At 39.9% G+C, this 21,657-nt stretch overlaps 1 protein-coding gene across 1 annotated transcript in view; it reads right to left on the bottom strand.

Moving 5' to 3' along the window:
• epas1b (endothelial PAS domain protein 1b) overlaps positions 1 to 21,657 on the bottom strand; it is a 53,684-nt gene that overhangs the window by 13,582 nt on the left and 18,445 nt on the right. Inside the window, exons 2-7 of the mRNA XM_018660772.2 lie at positions 14,926 to 15,116; positions 10,831 to 10,982; positions 9,224 to 9,311; positions 6,037 to 6,155; positions 5,200 to 5,402; positions 114 to 220 (exon numbers count right to left, since the gene is read on the bottom strand). Coding sequence (XP_018516288.1) covers positions 114 to 220; positions 5,200 to 5,402; positions 6,037 to 6,155; positions 9,224 to 9,311; positions 10,831 to 10,982; positions 14,926 to 15,116 — 860 coding nt within the window. The remainder of the gene's footprint in view (positions 1 to 113; positions 221 to 5,199; positions 5,403 to 6,036; positions 6,156 to 9,223; positions 9,312 to 10,830; positions 10,983 to 14,925; positions 15,117 to 21,657) is intronic.

The raw sequence follows: 21,657 nt of genomic DNA, 5'->3' as shown, positions 1-21,657 counted from the left end.
TTGCTTATGTTTATATGATGTTTATATCTTTGTGTATATAATTACACAGATTGATACAAACAGTCTCAGTGAGAGCAGTTAATGACAAGACTGTGTGAGATGCGTGTGCTTACAGTTGTGGTGGCTCTTGGTGACACTGTCTGAGTCCAGGGCGTGGTAAAAGTCGTAGACCGAGCGTCCCAGCAGATCCTCAGGAGTGTAACCCATCAGTTCTGTTACCCTGCGACACACACACACACACACATACAACACACACATTTAATAACATGCAGGGTTTTCTGTTCTTAATTTAAACTTTTCCTTGATTCACTTCTTACATGCAGTGCTCAAAAGACAGAACCTGCACTCCATCCTTCGCTCCTGCGCTTCAAAAGGCTTCACACATGATTTGGAAATCAAACAGAGAGGAGGACAATCTTCCAAAAATAAGAATTGTTCGCATTCTCTGTCTGTGCTAACTCCCTGTGTTTCTGGGAACTGCTAATCTCTCCCTGTCACTCTCATCACGAGTTCACTTTGTTAATGAGGATTTTGGTGCTGGATTTAGTTTTTTTTTCTCTTTCTCTCTCTTTTATTCTGCCCCAGCTCTCTTTTCCCAGTAAACACCATAATGTACAGGGTTTACAGGGTAAATTACAGGATCACAGTAATCTGATGACCAAATAAGAAAAATCCACATGCAGCTGCATTTAGTTACATGAACATTCTTGAGTGTAGAACATAAACATCGACTAAGTTAACACCCAGCGTACTTGGAGTGGTTTGTTCAGGCACTGTGTTTGGTTTAATCTGTGTTGTAAATAAAATGATTAGTCCAAGGGGAACGAGTAGGAGAGTCTCCTCCAAACAAAACTGTGTTGTGAGAGCGGACTACAAAACTAACAACAGGAAATGACCCCTGAACACAAGGTTTTATGGGTATGAGGAGACCAGCGAGAGTGAACTGGGACAAGGATGCAGACAAGTTTACTCTAAATGAAAGTGGGTGGAATGTGACTTTATTTGACTCCACATGCCACCAAAATCTTTCTACCTGGTGGGAGGACACTTAATCAAATATATCTTGAATAAAGAAGCGGACTCTGACAGTTGAAAAAAAAAACAGTATGGTAGTGAAACTTGCTGTAAACCTAGATTGTTAATCCTGTTTATTGTAAATTTCAACCTGTGATTGCAAACAAATAATACAGCTAATGCTAACAGGATGGAACTGCAAATGCCTGCAAGTAAGTCTCACTTTCTCATTACCACACTTCAGCATTGATGTTTATTTTTTCAAACATAGGAGGTGATATCAATGTAATGAATGTTGAATTCATAAGTTATTGAACATTAAACCAGCACTTTCTTGGCTACAAAAAAGTCACTGGATGTAAATAAATATTGGTGGTATAAAATAGAAACCAATTTCCTTTAAGTATAGGTGTATATTTCTAAATTAAAATTTGTTTTCATTTGTTGCTCTGCTAATCATAGTTTTTTTTCCTCAGTGTTTAGATGTAAATCCACCATTACATCCAGTTAAGATGGGACCATAACCTGCATATTCAGTATCTATGTCTGATGTCATTTTTAATGTACTGTAGCTCTCTAAGCTGGTCTGACAAATATGAATGGGAGCAAGTTTCCCAGTTATCTTTCACTGGTTGATTGCACGTTCCCAGACCAGATTTTTTGGAAAAAATGTGGAATATGATGAATTTACAGTTGGATGACGAAGATTAACAATCTAAGGATGATGATGATGTTGTGAGGGAGCCAGAGAGAGGGAGGTCTGGTGGTACAGAGGCTCTTGTCCTCCGATTACATAACATCGACAGCTGCAGGCCTCAGATTGGAGAGAGGGAGGGCAGAGAAAATGAAAGAGAGGCACAGGGAGCAGAGGTGCATCTTGAAGTAAAGTGGACAGAATCAAGTGAGAAAAAAAAAAGAGGCTGCGAAAAAGAGATAATAAAGGAAAAATTGAATTAAGGACAGGAGTGGTTGAAAAATGGAAGACAGAAAAGACAAGGAGGAAGGGAGGTGAAGATAAGAGAGAAGAGGTTTGGTGAAAAAACAAAATCATATCCAAAAATGGCTGCAACTAAAATAGCATCAAATTATAATAATGATTATGATGATGATGATTGCTGGCTCAAGATCCCCAATACACACACACACACACACACACATACCAACATGTGACCTTTTCTTCCTCCATGCTGCTTTTTCTTTTTTTTCTTTTCCCTCAACCTTGACTTTTTGGTCTCTGACGTCCTTTTCTCCTGTCATCCATTTTCTCAGTGGTGAGGGGAGATATCGCTGTTTTCACACTGTACTTCACATCACATATGACAACTAGACTAAAAAACAAAAAGGTACATCACTGTATTGATGGTCACCTCAGCCTGGTAATCCATCTAAAAACACTTTCATCTATAAACTTCATCCATCAAGAAAACTTCAGTATATCATATCTTCCCTACTTTACTGTATTACTTGGCACAATAAGAGCTATTTGAAGATATTACGCCTTTAACACTTTAATCACAGTCCCTATAAAATTACCTTCACTCCTCCCTGTCTTTTCCTCACACAAAGGTCCTGAGCCTACTCCCATACCGCCAGTTAGAACACCTCAGTACTATTGCTACATTTACATGCAAATTACAGAGTCTGTGGTTTTACCTCTCTACTTATTATATACTTATAAACTTGAAATGAATTTATTTAGTAATTCAGTTTTCAGTTTCAGATCAGTAAAGTTTGGTTAAGTTGGAGCTGAAACTGGATTATTTTGGATACAAATAGTTACTTTCACAGTTTTATTACAATATATTTTATGTAAATAATTTTAGCGTGGACATGCTTTTATCATAGCAGCTTTTTAAGGTAACAAACACAGATCAGCCGCAACATTAAAACCGCTTGTATAATATTGCATAGGTCCCCCCTTGTGTCGCTAAAACAGCTATGACCCATCAGGGCATGGAAATGCAGACCTCTGAGGGTGTCCTGTGGTATCTGGCACTGGGATATTGGCAGTGGATCCTTTTGGCCCTGTGGGTTGCAGGGTGGGGCCTCCAACATCTGGCTTGTTCTGGTGCATCCCACTCAGATTTGGATCTGGATTTGGAGGCCAGGTCAACACCTTGGGCTGTTTGCTGTGTTCCTTGAGCCATTTCTGAGCAGTTTTTGTGGTGTGGTGGGAGCATTATCCTGCTGGGGGAAGCCCCTCCCATCAGGGAGTGTGCTTGTTCTACAACAATGTTAAATTGGGTGGCTTGTATCTAAGTAACAGATGAATGTCAGGCTCCAAGGTTTCTCAGCAGAACACTGTATTGTAATGAGATGATCAATGTTATTCACTTCAGCTGTCAGCGGTTTTAATGTTGTGGCTGATCTGTGTATATGTAGTATAGACTCTGTAGTAGAGGATGGAAAACTGTAGCCACAGTTGTAGTCTTCTGCAAATTCTACCTACTTGATTTAGTGAGATTATTTTCTTGTTTTATAAGGCTTTTATTTGTTTATTTTTATTATCTTTCCTCTTTTTTCTTTTCTCTCCTTCCCTGCTCTTACTCTCTCTGTCTCTTCTCTCTCTACTCGACCACTCACACTGCCAGGCATGAGCTAAAGAAACTTTCTGTCCCTTCCCCTAATGAGTCTAAGTCCCTGCTGAGCCAGGAGGGCGACCCACCTACAATACACTCATTTGCGTAATTGGAGAGAAGATTTGGGCCGCTATTAAATTGCACCAAAAAGGCGAAAAAGAAAATGGGTCCTTGTTTGTAGCGTGCTCGCGCACAGACATGCGCATGCAGTACACACATTCGCTTTTCTCCAAAGGAAACCTTTGTCCTGCATGAGCAGCTTGATAAGATTACAGGTCTGTGTGCATGTGCTTGTGTAACTCAAATCAGTGTGTGTGTGTGTGTGTGTGTGCACATGGGTATCCGTCATCACCTCCTTGTGCCAGTCGGAGAGAAATATTTGGGTACAAACGAACCAGTTCTTTTGGTTTCGAGATGGCCGCTGTGCCGGTGATGGAGCTGGCTACGACTGGACAAATCATTTCACATGTAATATCCATCACCGCGGTGACGCACACAGTACGCACTCTGGGCTGGTCCAGTGACATGGCTGGTTGTGATGTCAGACAGCAGCTTGACTGGCAACTTTGAAATACTGGAAAGTGTGTGTGTGCGTTTTTGTGTGTGTATGTCTACTCGTGTATCTATGATCAGGAACACTTGGCACACTCTGACAATGTCGTGACAACATCTTATTAAAGTATTAATTTTTCATCTCTGGCTTACATTTCCCACTGACATCCATGCCAAGTCAAACTGATTCAGTCAGCAGACTGCAATCAGTCAAAACTCTCCTGTGTGTGTGTGTGTGTGTAACTTGTGCTATGCTTTTAAGGATTGTGTTTTAACTGGCAGCGGTCTGCAATGTGAAAATACTGCTCTGCTACTTCTAGTACTGTTTGTTTCTATTTAATTCTAATTCTACAGAAATCTATTGAGGCTCTTTAAGGACTCAGTAGCCACTTAAATGTTGTGCCTTTATTCCACCTCACTGTTGTTGACTGGAAGGACAATGTTGTTCCACATTTACGCCGGCAGAAGAAGTAGTCACAGAGCTGAATCAAGGTCTGTGACGCAGATGCTTTTGTCATTCCTCTGATTCGATACTGCTGGTATTCTGTATAAAATCACACACTGGTGCAGCATTATATTATCTGTGGTTTTCTCAGTCTCAACTTGCTAAAGTTGTTTTTAGGACTAATGATGATAATGTATGGAGGTAAAACTAGAATTCTCAACAAGAATACAGTTAGGGTTAGGGGGCTGATTATATGTTGGAAATGCCATTCTGTAAAGGTCTAAAATGATATGAATTGAACTGGTCATACTTCATACTTGAACTGGTCTAATTCCCACAGACCCAAAAACTTAATAGACAGTAAAGTAAAGAGAGACATAAACTCAACAAACCAATACGTAAAATGTTTTAGTATCTTCATTTCATCAACTGACTGGATTTTTCTTTCCATTATTTGACAGGCTGTGTTCTGCAATTCAGTTACCAGATAAATTTAGCCCAGTGGCTTCATGATATGTAAGCCAACCTCAAGCTGCATCCTCCCTGTGTGTGTGTGTGTGTGTGTGTGTGTGTGTGTGTGTGTGTGTGTGTGTGTGTTTTTCTCCCTACCTCTCATCACAGTAGGTGAACTTCATGTCCATGCTGTGTCTGCTCAGGAAGGTCTTGCTGTCCAGAGGCGTGTCGATGTTGGATGGGTGTGGGATGGGTTCGCACATCAGAACAGCGCAGGTAAGCGGAGGCTCTTTGAAGCCACACAGCACCCTGGGAGGGCAGCTGTTGTACATCTTCAGGTGCCCGGTGCAGTGCAGCACCTGGAGGGAGCGGCGGGAAGAGAAATGGAACTCACACAGGGTAACAGTGAAGCTGAAAGTCACAGGAGCGGTGACGTCTCTGGTGTTTTTTGTTGATAGCAGCCTCTTGCATGGCAATATTTAACACGTATACTTTTTTATTAAATATGTATTTATTTTATACATTTACTTTGTGCTTTTTACTTGATTCAGATGTGCATTTAAGACAAATTTCAGGGGTTCAGTGATCATTAGCAGGACAGGACGGCAGAAAAATGAATTCTGTAACACAAAATTATGTTTCAGACTTTTATCTAATATTTCCCTTCTCTTATGAATTACTGGATATTTTTATTTTTACTTAAATATTATCTGTGACAGAGATATTACTCTCTAACTGTTCACAATATGTTCAGCCTTTGATGCAAGGCGTTACATCGCTTAATTTCTTAATTTTAAAACATCATAAGCCAAAAAGGTTGGGTACCACTGATCTGCTTCACAGCCGCCTAGAAGTAATGTCTGCATTGGAATGTATGGGAAATATTTCCTTCTGTTTGTAACTGAAAACCTGCCCACAAGAGTTGTAGCAGATGTGTTGGCTTGTAGCTGAGGCAGTCCCCCCCACCCCCCCGCCCTCTCTCTCTTCTCTTACCTTCCAGCTGGCTGACTTGAGGTTGACTGTGCGTCCTCTGTTGGTCACCGTGCATTTCATCCTCATGAAGAAATCCCGCTCAGTACTCAGCTCTTTGCCTTTTTTACCGAAGCCACTGCCTGAAAAAGTCACAGGGGAAAATTAAGTCAATTATTACTCATGCAGCAGAAAGAACAGATGTGTTACTTGTTGCCATAGAGTTATCAGCTGAATCAGAGCTTAGAAGAACACAATATGGTTATGTTTTATTGTTTTTGGTGATAAACTCAGAAATTTATTTGAGATTTTTGTGTTATCTGTGTTGTCATAAACAGTATTTTTATGCATAAACTTGCATTATTTCTTGCAGTTTTCACTTTTGTAAAATACAATAAACCTTCAGCTTCCAACTATACAGTTCTAATGATATCCTGTTTTCTGTTTTAATGGCGAAATGAACAAAAAAATAAATAATGAAATCAAAGTCAACCCTCCCTATCTGCCTTTCCCTTATGTGACAGGGGAAACGGTCAAGGTTTAGATTTGCTTAGGTGTCTCTCTCTCTCTCTCTCTCTCTCTCTCTCACACACACACACACACACACACACACACACACACACACACACACACACACAGAGGACGTGAAATTGGGCCAAGCTGTTACATCACAAGGTCATAGTTCAGCCGCAGAGCTGCAGCTACAGAGCAAAGTGGTGAAGTGTGTCTTTTGTCAACCTCCACACTCACAAGTGTGTTTTTATCTTTGTATAATTACACTTAAACAAAACAAGCAATACAACACTTTTCTCCTCTAGTCCTGTGTGTGTTCATATGTGAGTGTGTGTGTGTGAAAGTGTGTTAAAGGGAAAGGGACTATACTATTCCACCCTGTTTTGCGGCCAATGCTGATAAGGGTTATTAACCACAGTTTAGTGAGTGTGATTGTGTGCGTGTGAGTGAGACAGACAGAGAGAGAGAGAGAGAGAGAGAGAGAGAGTATTGTTTTCCTATAGAAACCTTAGTCAGTTACACATTTATTTTTAGCCTATTATTATTATTTTTAAGCTCAGTGTGTTGACAGAAAACATGCCGTATGAGTGTACTTCAGCATCTGTTTACTTTCTTTTTTGCATCGCATCTTTCTAAAAAAAAAAAAAAAAATCCAATTCTATTTATATTCTTTCCTATTTTATTTACATCTTCTGCCTGTATTTGCTGCTGGAAACGTAATTTCCCGAGGGAGTCATCCCAAAGGGATCAATAAAGTCCGTCTAAGTCTAAGTCTAAGTCTAAGTCTTTCTGCTACAGTCACTGCAATATACCACGTTCACTATCGCTACTGATAATGCCCAGTTCCTCTCTCTCTCTCTCTGCGTCTTTCCTCATCCTCCCGTCCTTATGCTCACAGCCCTTATCGTCTTTCCCTCCCCTCTGTACCCAGCAACTCCCACACACACACACACACACACACACACACACACACACACACACACACACACACAAATGCACATACTCAATCTTTGACACTCTCTTCTCATGTTTGTCCTGGACACTTGTTCAAGATAGAATATATTATATAAACCTACATGTATGTTGTTTATGAAAGGACTCAAAGGATGTCCATGAGTCCTTCAAATACTTCAGTCAAGGGCAAGATAAGACAACTGCTGAAAATAGTCTTGGTCCCTAGAGGATCAAACCTGATTTTCATGACCCCCCAGACATTTCCTCTAGTGCCATCAACAGGTCAACACTTCTAATAAATGTAGAGTTTAAATACAAAATCAAGTCTCCTGTAGTCCATATGTTGGACAATAGGGCACTTCAAATGTTGTTTTCTCATTTATTTTAAGTTACTGTATTGAGACATGGGGCAACACATGGACAACTAATATAAATCCAATATACTACACAAAAGAGCATTAAGAATATAATATAATTAAGTTGGATTCAAGCTGACAAACCAACGCCATGTTTATTAAGTTAAGGGTTGAAGAGAAAATGGCTGAATTGAAAATCTTATTGGTATAGCCTGAAAATGAAGAAGAAGAAATAAATAAATAAGCTTGATTTAAAACTCAGTGTGTAAGTGACTCCATTAAAACAGTCAAACTGTGGAATTCTCTGAGGGATGACTTTAAATGTCGTTCAGCTGTTACTCTGTTTATGAAAACCTGCTGTCGAAATCACTGAGCGAGATGAGTGTGATGAGTAATATTTGTGTTCACTTTTTCTCATTGGTTGCACGTGTGTGTTTTGATGTGGACACTGAGGCATACACACACACAAAAGGCATTTCCGGACCATATGTGGTGACTATTTATGTTACCTGTTTTGAGAAGGGGGCATGTAATATAAAAAGATTTTTTTTTTCTTCTCAATTATGTTGTTACAGGTTGTAATTGTAGTATTTTGAGTAAATGTTCTTCTTATGATTATGAACTACAGAGCCGTCCACAAATTAGTGACATAATGGATCACAGCTGAATATAAATAAAATCTAAAATTAATTCTAATACATCAATGCCACTGATTGAAAAGAAAAAGTTAAAGCAAACTGTTAAGAATTTGTAACATAATTAGAATAGCTCATTTTGGCTATACTTCCATTTATCTGGTGTTACTATGAGGCTAACAAAGGGTGCGACCAAGTGGGAATAATAGAAGGTTTTCCCATTCCTCATGCTTTTCTGACATGACATTTGCGGTCTGAAAAGTCCCCTCTGACAGTGAGGATGGCAAAAGTTATTAAGTATTTTAAATATGACTTCAAGCCCCTTTTTTTAATCTTTATTTTATTTATGCTCTCACTTTTTCACTCGTGCTTGAATTACATATTTATTTTCTGCATGTAATTCACACTCTCTGGTGGATCTACCTGTTCTGTTTTGGTCTCTTCATCATCTTTCCATAGAACAATTCTCAGGCCAAAACTTTGCTCCTAATTTAACAGGCAGACTGTCATATCAGTGACTGCACACATTTATGCTTTTATGGAGACATATTGGTTAGATTTTAATAGACCAGTTTAATTTCTTGGGGGGAAAAAAAGACAGAATTACCAAAGATTTTGAATATGGAGGGATATGATGATAATACTTGGCATAGGATTAACTGTTGTTGTAATGAGGTAAGAAAAAATAAATTCATAAAAAAGACGATGTATATGGAGGATGACAGGTGTGGGTGGGTGAGACTGTGGGCTGACCAGCTGTCTTCAGGCTGAGGTTTTCTCTGATCTCCTCGTGGTCGCATGGATGGGTGAAGTCAAAGATGCTGTGACCAGTGAGCTCCACCTGAAAGACAAAAATACCATTACTAAACATAAAACACAGCAATAACATTGTATATAAATGCTGTAAATGTCTGTGCTTTCCAGCTTTTACACTCATCTCCACACTCAAGTTAGACATGCTTTGTTTTTGTCACTGCTGGCAGCAGCAACAGTGGACTGTTTGGGATAAACAGAGGAAGAACTGGGTTGTGAGCAGGAGTGCTGACAGCCAACAGGATCGAACAAATAAGAGAAAGTGTGTCACCTCCAAACACAAACAGAAACTCATCCCTGCAACAACAACAACAAACAGCCTCGGCTCCACATTTATAGGCAACTGTGCCTCTTCTATGTTCTCTCTCAAACCTCAGCATCTCTATGCCATCCACACTCTGTATGACAGTGAGTGACGTGTGTATCAGAGATGGTGGATGTGTTATGCTTCCTGCAGAATTTGCTGGACAGCGAAAAAGTGTTGTTACACCCTAACCCTGCTTTTGTTCCTAAGGTTAGCGAGTCGTCTGCCCCACGCAGGAACTGCTTGCTTTTCACCTGCTCGCATGTGCAGGAGAAATAAGCTCGAAAATGCAGTGAGGGGGCTGCAGGCAGCTATTTAGGTAGATGAGCTGGCCCATGCAACTCTGATGACTAGTCTGTTCCCTGACAGACGTGGTGGTCGTGGACCTTCCATGACTGGTCACGCCAGGTGGCCCTTCCCGTAGTGACATACCTCACTCAGTTTGCTCAGAGAACTGGAGAAACTATTTGCTTTTCAACTGAGTGCCAGCAGATGAAATGCTGAGTGTGTTTAGACTCGAACCTCTGTGTCTGGACTGAACACCCACTGCTGGCATGAGAGGTATTTCACACAGACACAACAGTATTGTCTGACTGACAGTTAACATCCATGCCTCTGTCCATGATCGTCTGGTGTACGGCCTTCCCATCTGCTATCCCTTTCTTTTTCAGATAAGTTACAAAACATATTCAAATAATTATATCACAGAACAGGGTTAAAAAAAAAAGTCTTATTGACGTAAATGGAAAGAGGAGAGATTTGTGAAGGTTGTTAATATTTTAGTAACAGTACTGTTTGTGTGATGAGTAATGAATGTCTTTGCTATTATCACAATTTGGGATGGACCAGGACCACTTCAGCAATAAATTATATGAACCTGAAGTGTTTTTTCCTTTATTTTGTAACTTGTTTTTATAACACTATTAATAGCTTGTCTGAACCTTGCATGTTTTGTAAACATGTAAAAAATGTTTGACACCTATGTTACAGTCAACAAAATGGGGAAAAAAGGTTTTGGGTTTTAAGTTAAGTAAGTTTAAGTAATTGGATTGCTTTTTGTTTCATTTTTTTAATATGATAATAATAATAATATCTTTGCCTGACTGGCTCGAAGGACACTTCGCACAGTACAGTATATAGTCCTCCTGGGTGATGAACAATCACCATAAAGACCAGTTAAAAACACGTGCAAAAGCACGTGACTGCTCTGTTCTATTCCTGTTGCTCTTTAATGGTTGTGTACCTGTGTGAGCCCCATGAATTTGTTGATGTTCTCGGACAGGAATATCATATCGCCGTCTGATGTTACCACGGTGATAAAGCCCTCGAGAGACTTCAGGTACAGACTATCCATCTGTCCGTCCTCATCACCATCACTGCTTCTGCTGCTGCAGCCTGGGGGGTGGGGGGGCAGAAAACAAGGCAGGGAAACACAAATTATTTCTCTTACTCAGCGCTGATCATAAATTAATATCACTGTGAATGCGTGTGTGCGTTTCTGTGCTTGTGTGTGTGCACATCAGGCCTGTTTTCCCTCTTGAAGCAATGGCTCGGGGCCAAAACAAACCAGTACAGTTTCTTCCTGCATCTCAGGCCACTCCTGATCCCCCAACCCTGACAAATTATACCCAAACTACACAAGCATTCATAATTGCTGCCCACTTTCAGAGCATAACTTACATATTATGCAATTATGTTTAAATATGTACAGTGCTGTATCCAAACATTTACACACAGAGACTCCAGTGTGTCCATGAAGTCTCAGTGCAGAGAAAACTGATACAAAAAACATAGCCAGTGCCTAACTGGCCTAGCTCAAGAGGGAATGTGTGTGTGTGTGTGTGTGTGTGTGTGTGTGTGTGTGTGTGTGTTTGTGTGTGTGTCCAGTGGCTTCACGCTGAACAAAGCCCAGTAGTCGATGGGGGTGGAGGGTGGGAAGCTTGCAATTCCTCCAGTGTGCTTCCCTGAGATAAGAGAGGCCAGTTCTCAAGGCTCCCGGTGCGGCCTGGGGCTCAAGTTTGGAGCCAGGCCCAGATAGTGTTAAACCCCAGGGGAGTACAGAGCTTTCTCATGGGCCCCAGGGACCAGGGGAGACTCTCAGGGCTCAGTCCAAAGACCAGCGGCACCTTTGGCCTAAATACTTGATTGTGATTACCAGTCATTTGGACCAAGTTACACTTTTCTTCCCTCTCTTGTTCTTTGGTTGTGTAACCGCCCTCATTTCAAAATAATGGGGTGCAGAGAAGAGTGTCTGATAGGGACAGCTGCTGTTCTGATAATCATTTCCTCTCTTTTTTTCCTTTTGTTTTTACATTTGTTCTGTTGTACTGAACAGAACGAAATAACACGACAGCAGGGTCATATGAGACTCACTGTATGTGACTTGGGACAGTATGTGACTAAGTTCACTGATTTATGGCGGGATTCCTTTTTTCTTTGCTTTCCTTTTCTTCTGCGTTTGTAACGACAGCTATTCTGGTGCCTGCTCTCATAACAGTTTCAAACAGAAAACTTGAAAAGACAAAATTTAGGGCGTGTAACTCCTAACAAAACCGTCAGAGGAAACCTTGTTAACGTCACCCTCCGTCTGATCTGGGCTACAGTGACTGAGGCTCAAATGTCATGTTTTTCTTCTTTAGAATTCATGACAAAGAACAATAAAATAAAGGAAGATTTCAACATGACTAAATGATGTTGTGAAACAGCCTGCCAGCTGCTAAATTTGACCAATGAGCTGAAGAAAAAATGTGGAATGTGGAACCACACATTTTAACCCCCTACCCTCCACAACACTGTGTGGAGGGTAGGGGGTTGAATTACATTTCTATTTCTACATCATTTCTAATCTATATTTTTATCTTGGACAAAATAGCTTTGATAAAAAATAAGACTGATGAAGTAAATAAAAGCCAGGTAGCTTGAGGAATAAGATAGCTTTGAAGCTAGGCTAGCAGTTTCTCTCGGCTTCCAGCCATTGTGCTATGCTAGGCTAATCACATCCCAGACCTAATTACTCCTAAACTTGCAATTTAATGGTTTTATGGTTTTAGATTGCCATATTTGTATTTGTTAATGAAGATGATACATTATGTAAATAAAATAGCTCAAGCTGCTAAAAGACCTAGCCTTTATTCAAAAAGTAGGGGTAACAGTTCTCTCTATCTCTGTGCTACCAACACACCCCAAACTAATACAATGATACAATTTGTGCAGTGTACATCTAATTGCTAGAAGCAAGTTACCCTCATTTAGGCTTTGAGCTAAGCTAGTTTAAACACATCATGGACTCTTAGACTTAATCTCTGTGGACATATGAAGTAAATTGATGTTGTCCTTCAGATATTACTCTGGGCTCGAGAAATGGCAAATAATACCTACCAAAATGTTCAACAACTCAGAATGCAAACACAATTTCTGATCCACTTGTACTAATGAGTTAGAAAAACAGTCCTGTTATTTCTTGAGTGCCTCCTAATCTGTACATCAGTGTTCTTTCGGTTCTAACTAAGCTTATGTTATATAACAGAGGTGTTGCCTAAAGCAGCTTGCATACAGTATGTACTCTTGGGTGCATATACACTATGTTTGTGTGTGTAGGAGTGTGTGTATGCGAGTGTGCATGCCAGCATGTTTGGCGCCAACGCACTCGGGTGTTATGGCTAGCAGGGTAATGCCAGCACCAGCTGAACGATGGGCAGTGCTTTTTGCTTCCTCTCCAATCTCTCCTTCCATCACGGAGCAATCAGACCAGCCTGATAACACTCTATCTGCTGCTGCATCTCACGGATCTCCCTGTCCTCTCCTCCCCTCTCACCCACTGCTTTCCTGCCCTCATTACCTTTACTCCTCCTCCTACTCCTCCTTATGCCTCCTCTCTTTTCATATATGCTTTCCTCCTCCCTACCTCTTTCTTCCATCCTTCCTTCTTCTCTCTCATCTCCTCCTTCACCCCAAACTCCTTCTTTGGCTTTATGTGTATTTGATAACTGTGCTTGAATTTTCAAGAAATTTGCAGCTTTAAATTCTGAATTTAAAGGGTCAATTTGCCCAAATTACTTAATTAATTGTGAATTATTTTGAGTTACTGGCATTTTTCAATGCTTTTACCACAACAAACACATGTAATTTAGCCTCATTGTGTTAGCGCTGGTGGCTGCAGTTTTAGAGACCCGTATCTCAAAATCTTGGAACATGAAACTGAAACTATCTGCATAACTAGATACCAGCAAGCAAGAAAACATTTTTTTTAACGCTTGAACTTAACACAAAGCTTCGTATATGAGAAACACTTATTGTTATGCAGTTACAGCTCACAGCACATACTGATAGTTGAAGCAAAATGCATATGCATCATTCTTTCCCTAGCAGCAAACAATGTATATCGGTTTATAAAAACACAATAAGCAAGACATCAAGAGTTACATAAGAAGAGAATAATGCCAGATCAAAATGGCAGTTGGAAGTGTAAAGATTTGTTGATAAGGTTAAGCTCTCGTATTAATGAAAATACCTTCCTGTCCCACCGACAGGGTGTTATCACAAAGGCTTGTTCGGCAGCCAATTATTGTTCAAATCAACAGATCCTGATTTTATATTCTGTTACAGATCATGTTCAGATCAGGTCCCAAAACAAAAACATAAATTGCAGGAAAACATCCATGAAATTACGCAACAGAAATTCAGCTTTTCCCCTTGTTATATAATGATGCAGTCAGAAGAAAAGGCCGAAAGGCCTGGAGCTATGGAGCTGGATGTGAATTAATTTAATTGTTAACATTTTGCTTCATTCAGATTTAAGTATATGCTGATAAGATAAAGAAGAGTTTTGGCTTCTACTGAACCATGACCAAGTTTAATGGTGCTCTGGTGCTGAAAACTGAAGTGCCTCATTTCACTACCTTACCTCCTGCGTAAGGTGTTGACCACTGACGTTGCTATAGCTGTTTAATTTTGTTGTTCTCTCATCTCACTTCGAGACACAGACTCAGTGAAGGAATTCTAGAACAATGGGTCTGCTTCTTTGTCGAGCTTCCTCAGCTTCTAATTTTAAAATAGACAAGAGGAAGGAGGAGAAGTGCAAAGAAAGGGTCCGACAAATACCTCCCCACTTCACTGGACAGTTAGTCATACATATTAACACGCACACACACACACGCACACTAATCTGTCGAGATATCACGTTAAAGAACTTGCTAGAGGCGACCTGCCATGATTTGCATATTTTCCTTTGTGTATCAAATTTAAATGCACTGCACTGCAGCTTGAATTTGATTGTATGTGTGTGTCCTGTGTCTGTGTGTGTGTATCTGTGTGTGTGTGTGTGGCGCAGTGTCCATACCTGTGGCAAGCAGCTTGCGTGTGCGCAGGAAGCTGATAGCCAGCCTCATTATGGAGGCCTTGTCCAGGTGAGAGCTGACGCTGTGGGGGAGAGGCAGCTGGTGAGCCAGCTCGTAGAAAACCTCTGTCTCTTTGCTGCGCCTGCAGCGAGCTGCATCCCGAGACTTCTCCTTACGACGCTCTGAGCTGCTCCTGCAACAAAAACACAGACAGGAAGATGGTTATAGCTACGGTTTGTTGATGCATAAACAGTTATGCTTTCAAAGTATTGTTAGCTAAATCATTTTTGCTCTCTCATTGTTCACTGGTGGTTACTGTGTTGATAACTATATTTTAAGGAGTTATCTGTATCAGGAAGCCATAATTCCTGTATGAATGCACACACTGTCTGGGGTCTTTCCTAGTTCGACACTGTATAAACTGCTGCTGGCAAACAAAAGCGTAAAGAACCCAATACCATAAATCCCCATGTGATTCAACAAGCACCAAGGGCGACTGTCCACAGATTGTCACAGCGAGGTTTCACTGAGGTTCACTCACAAGTTAGACCGCAATGCGCTCCTCACTTTTAACAGTGAGTGTTTTGTTCTCCGTAAAGATATTATGTAGCCTCAAAGTCACACTAACACTGTACTAGCAGTTGCTAGTTAATTAAGCTACAGTTTTGCCAAAAAGCGGATGGTAACAACAAATCCTGCCTGGATTCATACAGGGAACATTTCATTTATGGGGTATGCATCCCAAATCATCAGCTCCCATACTTAAATGTTAATTTTTAACATGTTAAATCATGTATGCAGATGGTGTCTGGACACCATGTCAATAATGCCTCTGACTTCGCTTTTTTTTTTTTTTTTTTTTAACACCACCACATGTGTATTTCCTTTTCTTAATATGTAAAGATGTATATTCAGACAGAACCACAATGTGTTTTAATGCCCAACAAGGCACATGAATCATTTGTATTCTCTGAGACTGGTTAAGGCTGTTCAGATGTGTCATATCACAAACAACATCTGCTACCAACTGCTGCACATTTGCACAATTTGTCCTGTGTTATTAATGCAAACCACAAATGCTTGAGCATGCATGCAGGGCGCTCAGGGATGAAGAGATTTTCACACTATTTTAAATGTGACAACATTTAACCCCGACCTCACAGGAACAAAGAGTTTTAGACTCAACTTAACAGTGACTCATACACTGCAACATCAGCTGCTTCTGATGGAATAACCACACAACCAAAAAAGAAGTCAAAGCAGGTGAGTTCAAGGACATCTTGTTCTAATGTCTGTCTGTCAGACATGGAGATCTACCTGTCTGAGATGCAAGAGGAAGTCAGTGTGATGATTTTTTTTTTTTTTTTTTTAAAGTCAAGTTGGTTTAAGTTGTATCTTTCACCACTGTCCCAGTGTGAGGGAAAAAAAACACAACTGAAACAGAGCACAAAACCTAGAACTGCAGTGAGCAAGAGATACATAGACAGATAAGAGATGAGCAGCTTCTGAAGATGCGCCACCATTTCCCTCATTTCCTGTCTGAGGAGTTTCCATTACCACAGTCGAGTTAATGCCCACGGAGTTCTAACATACTGTATATCTCTCAGAACACACACTCACATGGTTGTACTAAAGTGTCTTCATCTAAAAACTCTAATTTCCATCAAAAAGTAGGAAATTTATTATTTTCAATCAAAATGATATATTTGAAAAAAAAAAAGGACAAACTTAGAAATGCATCAGTGTGAAATGCTATCCTAACACAAGCCTATACACTATACCTTATTCTATACCCAGTGACGACTGAAAGCATTTCACTCATGTTGAATCTAAATGCACTGGTCCAAAAAAGTACCAAAAACATTCAAATTCAGTAACAGACATGGTGTTCAGAAACACACACAAAATTATTTGGTGGATTAGAAAATACGGAAAAGAGAAACCATCATTCCAGAAACAGCAAAACACAGAATGAGCTATATAGATATGAATTGTAAATTGGTTAAGCCATTACATGTGTGTTTACCGCTTTTCTCTGTTTCTCTTGCTCTAATACAATGTATTCAACGGGTAAAAATGTCATTATCAAAATAAAAATAATAATATTTAAAGATAGAATCCTAACTGAAGTGACTCATGGAACAGAGTCCAGTTTTGTGTGTTTGTTTGTTTAACTCGGAGGATGCTACGTGTTTGGAGCCCAGCCATGAAAAATGGAGGGTGGCAGAAGCTCCAATGTGAGGGCAATGGGTTTTAATAGATGACAATTTGTCTTTAAAAATAAACCTTAAAGTGGACAATAGCTTAACCCTCCTTGACCCACAGGTGATTATTTTCATTTCCTCAGGTTAATTCAGTTGTTGTTTGGAGAGGAGAGCTACAGGCTAAACCAATAATGTTGCAAGATAAAAAATATTTATTAAATAAGAATCAAAATGCAGTCCTAAAATATTCTCTGAGTTCACTCTAGAACAAGATGCCGTCTTCTACACTACACAAGACCTGCAGAGTGCCCAGATCATGTCAGTGCATTGAACTTGAGGTAATTTTCCATGGAAATGGTTTCTTTTTCTGGCTTTATTTGCTGAAATGAAATGAGACAGATTCTGATGTCAAAGCTCAAACAGACAGACAGTCCATAAGTTCATTCTTTGATCCAAGAGAGCAGCACAACAAGCCATATTAGGAACTGCACATGGAGTTTGGCTTTATCTGGGTTCTGTCTTATTCTCATTCTTTAACATTCTTTCAGCCTCTGTATACTGTCTACACGATGTTCAGGTTTATATGAAAAAAAAAAAAAATAATAATCAGAGAATCAACACAAAACCACATCAGAAGGAGCCTGAGGGGTCAGAAATAATAATGTGCTGGCACGTGGCCCATCAGGGATGTAGGGATGGACAATGCTGATTGCAGTATAGTTTACTTTTTTTTTTAAATCACACATATCTGTGCTGCAAGCACAGCAACATGCTGGTGAATAAATATTAATTACAAACTTTGTATCTCCCAAACTGAACTTTGACCACCAATCTTTTTTTTTTTTTAACAGTGTTACACATCTCTCAACTTCAGAGAAGAGGTGAAATCCTCCAAATAAAGTGGAATGAGGTTCTCACACAAGATATATTATCAGTCCCAAAACAGGGGCAATGATGCGATTGCATTTTATTTCCAATGGCGTAACTAAAAGGCCATTTTGCTGTCACCAAGACATTAAACCAAGCACGTGTTAACAGAGTAACAGTTAAGAGTCAGGTGAGTTCAGGTAAAAAAAATTACATAAAAAATAAGGTTAACGTTAAGGTTAAGGTTAGAAGCGTCTCCCTGTACAGAGAACTTTCCAGCTTCTGCAACCTCTATGACAATGATCACTTCAAAAACCACAACAGATGAGGTGTGTCTCTGCTCTGTTGAACTCGATGCCCTCACTCTGTAGTGACACGATTTATCGGTTTATCGCAGTGCATCTCGTCTGTGCCAGACTTGCAACATGCAGGGCAAGAAAAAAAAAAGTGCAAAAGGACAAAAAAAAATTCCAAAGAACACATAAAAATAAACAAAGTAAACAACCACAGTTTAGAAGATCAGTAGTATCAGTAAAAGCCAAAACTAATAATTGATGAATTACTGAGTGGCACAGCAAAATGAAAACAGCTGAAATATGTTCAGTATGTTCAGTTCAGTGAATGTTGCGTACACGCTGATTAGCAGCTTAGTTTTTCTAAATCCATTTGCATGTGAGCCGGCGTACCAGCACTTTATTCACTCAATCCAACAATACACTTCATCACTGCCAACATTAACAAAAACCACACACACACACACACGCTCAAAGTATTTTATCTTGTTTTGTCTCTGGCGATTTCAGGTCCCATACGGAGCCAGGGAGGCTGTGTTCTAAAAAGGACGACATGTTCTCCAGTTCTCTTTGACACCCTCCTACCCCCAGCTTAAAGGCCGAGACAGGGAAATGTCAATCAGAACACCTGAGAATGAGAACCTTCACAGTCCCAATAAAGCTGTATTGATACAGTTTTAAAACACAAAGCTATATTTTTAGCTTTAGCATTTTAACTTACTAAATAATCTTCAAATCAATTGCTATCAATATCATTTTCAATATTATCAAATCTGTGAAAGCCAATAAAGATGGTGAAAATCAGATCAGATGCCTCTTTGCTTTTGATTAGCAGAGGCATTTCTGAGCCACAGTCCGCCTTAAGAAGGAAAACACAATCTTTTATTCATTAAACCCCAACTCTGTAAACCTGTTTCCAATAGAAAATTACATGTTTAAAAAATTTTCCACACTCACTATTTTTCCTATGATCAAGAAAAACAGTTTTATTTTAGAAAACTTGTGTACTTGAATTGGAAAACAAGCTGAAATATTCTCACAGCCCACCATGCCCAGTCATATTTTTTCACTTCTTTGAAGAAAATAAGTCTTCCAGGACTCACAGACTAAAATAACTTGATAACGAATGGAATTTTTTTGCATTGTAGCTGTCTTGTGCCACAATTCCAGCTCTTAAATCATCTCATATCAGATCTTGCTTGCGTGCTGAGAAAAGCCTGTTTACGAAATGTTTTGATGGGGAAACCAAACCAAGGTGAAAATCGTCTGTTTCAGATCAGCAACATCAGTGTCTGTGGTTACAATGGTTCAGAGTCTGAAATTGCAGCTTCCCCCTTTGGTCGCAATCCAGACCCCACAGAAACACAAGAGATACAAACTGCACAATCAAACATGCAAACACACATTAAGGAGAAGATAGCATACAATTAACAGGAAAGGCAGAGCACAGAAGCACCATTATCTTATCTTATCGAGAGCATGTCCCATCAGTGTGTCTCCCTGCCTGTCTCTCTGAGGTTTAAACTCATTAACCTCGACTGACAGTCACCCAAACCCTCATTACTGATGAGCCAGCAGATCAGAACAGGCAGCTATCGACTGCTTCCACTCAATCAAGTCAGCTGGAACAGCTAACTTCAACTATCTCCTGAATATGTGTGTGTGTGCGTATGTGTGTGTGTGTGTGTACAGTGCCATTCTTTGATTGTCTGGGGCCATTGTTGCTGCAGGTCCCTGCAGAATATTTCAGGATATGAAACAATGGGAGTCACAGCGCTTCACCAGGGCACTGAGCCCTCTGATGTACTCACTGACCCCCTCAGTCATATTCTTCACATGCACGCACACACACACACACACACATACACCCTACAGAGGTCAGAGGTAAGTACGTGCATTTACTCAAGTACTGTATCTAAGTACAGTGCTGAGGTACTGCTGCCTTACCTTTTCTCCTTCCCTACATCATTTTATCATTCCCTCCTTCATTTGACCTTTTCCATACTCCCTATCTTTCCTCTCTTCTCTTCAACATTTGCAAAAAGTAATGTCCTTAATAATATGATGAGCTGACAGGTTTAAGGTATTAGCCAGAGTAATGACACTGAGTAATATCTCAGGCTCTGCTGCAGGTCATCATTCATGCCATCATTTTATCCCCCTAAGTAAACTGTGACTCCTCATCAGCACTTAAACAATGGAATATGAATAAACAACAGGGCTGCAATGAACGATACTTTCATTATCACTTAATCTACTGATAAAAAAAAAAAATTAAAAAACATATTAAAACATTAAAAAGGTGAAAAATGACAGAAAATGTAAATGGACAGCAGGACAAGCTGGATATAATTTAAGAGTGCATCAGCCAATCCATTAGTCAACTAATCATTTCAGGTCCAGAGAACAACTTCTATAAGTAATCATGTCATTTATTTAACAAGCAAGAAAAGCAAATGTAATTGAATATTTTGGGATTTAAACTAATGAACGGCCAAAATAAACCATTTGAAAACTTTCTGGGCTCTGGGGAAACTGTGATGTGACTTTTTCACAACTTTTTTGACACTTTATTTAATAGAAATATTATGCAATTAATCTAATTGAATCAAGTAGACTACTGGAGAATGAAAATGCCATTTTTCAGTTCTCAGGATGCCTATAATCTGTTTACAAATTAGACAAAATGCTGCTGCTTCTGAAGGTCTAATAAAACACTGTTTCTTGATTCTCAAAACCAGAATCCACTTTAAGATTTGTGCGATCACAAATCAGAGGTCTGTATGGTCACCCACCTACATTCCTGATCTGCTACAGCCCTGCGATGCCGGGTCCTCTGATCGAAGGCTTGTTAGTGCCACCTCACCTCAGGGTTAAACCTACTTTGTCGCTCCTAAACTTTGAAACTCTCTGTTATCGGACATCAGATCGGTGGATGCCTTCTAAAAACTGCCCACGACTTAGAGTACCTGTTTAGACTTGCCTTTGTTTTGCTATGTGCCTGTTATGTCTTACTGTGACGCAGTTTGTGAAGTCTGTTAGAAAGGTGCTGTATAAATAAACTTTGCTTCAGCATCCATGTACGGTAGGTTGCCGCTCGTCGCAGACGCACATTCGACAAGACACAACAGTCTGGCTGCGGAGGGCACTGAGTTCATGCAACCAAGCCATGTGGAAAATACAGTAACTATCTGAGATAAGCCAATTACTGTTCCAGTCAGTCACTCAGCTCATCCCAATAAGAGTTGGACACTTATCAAACATCCCAAAAAACACTTGAAAGGCTTTTGAAGGCCAGAGATTTATTTTCTTTTTTTAGGTTTTTTTAAGGATTTTTCATTTTTCAGCCAAAAGCAGAGAGTCAGGTGGG

The sequence above is a fragment of the Lates calcarifer genome, linkage group LG16_LG22, assembly GCF_001640805.2.
Source record: "Lates calcarifer isolate ASB-BC8 linkage group LG16_LG22, TLL_Latcal_v3, whole genome shotgun sequence".
NCBI lineage: Eukaryota > Metazoa > Chordata > Actinopteri > Centropomidae > Lates > Lates calcarifer.
The sequence above is the reverse complement of the archived record's forward strand: the minus strand, read 5'-3'. Positions and strand labels throughout refer to the sequence as shown.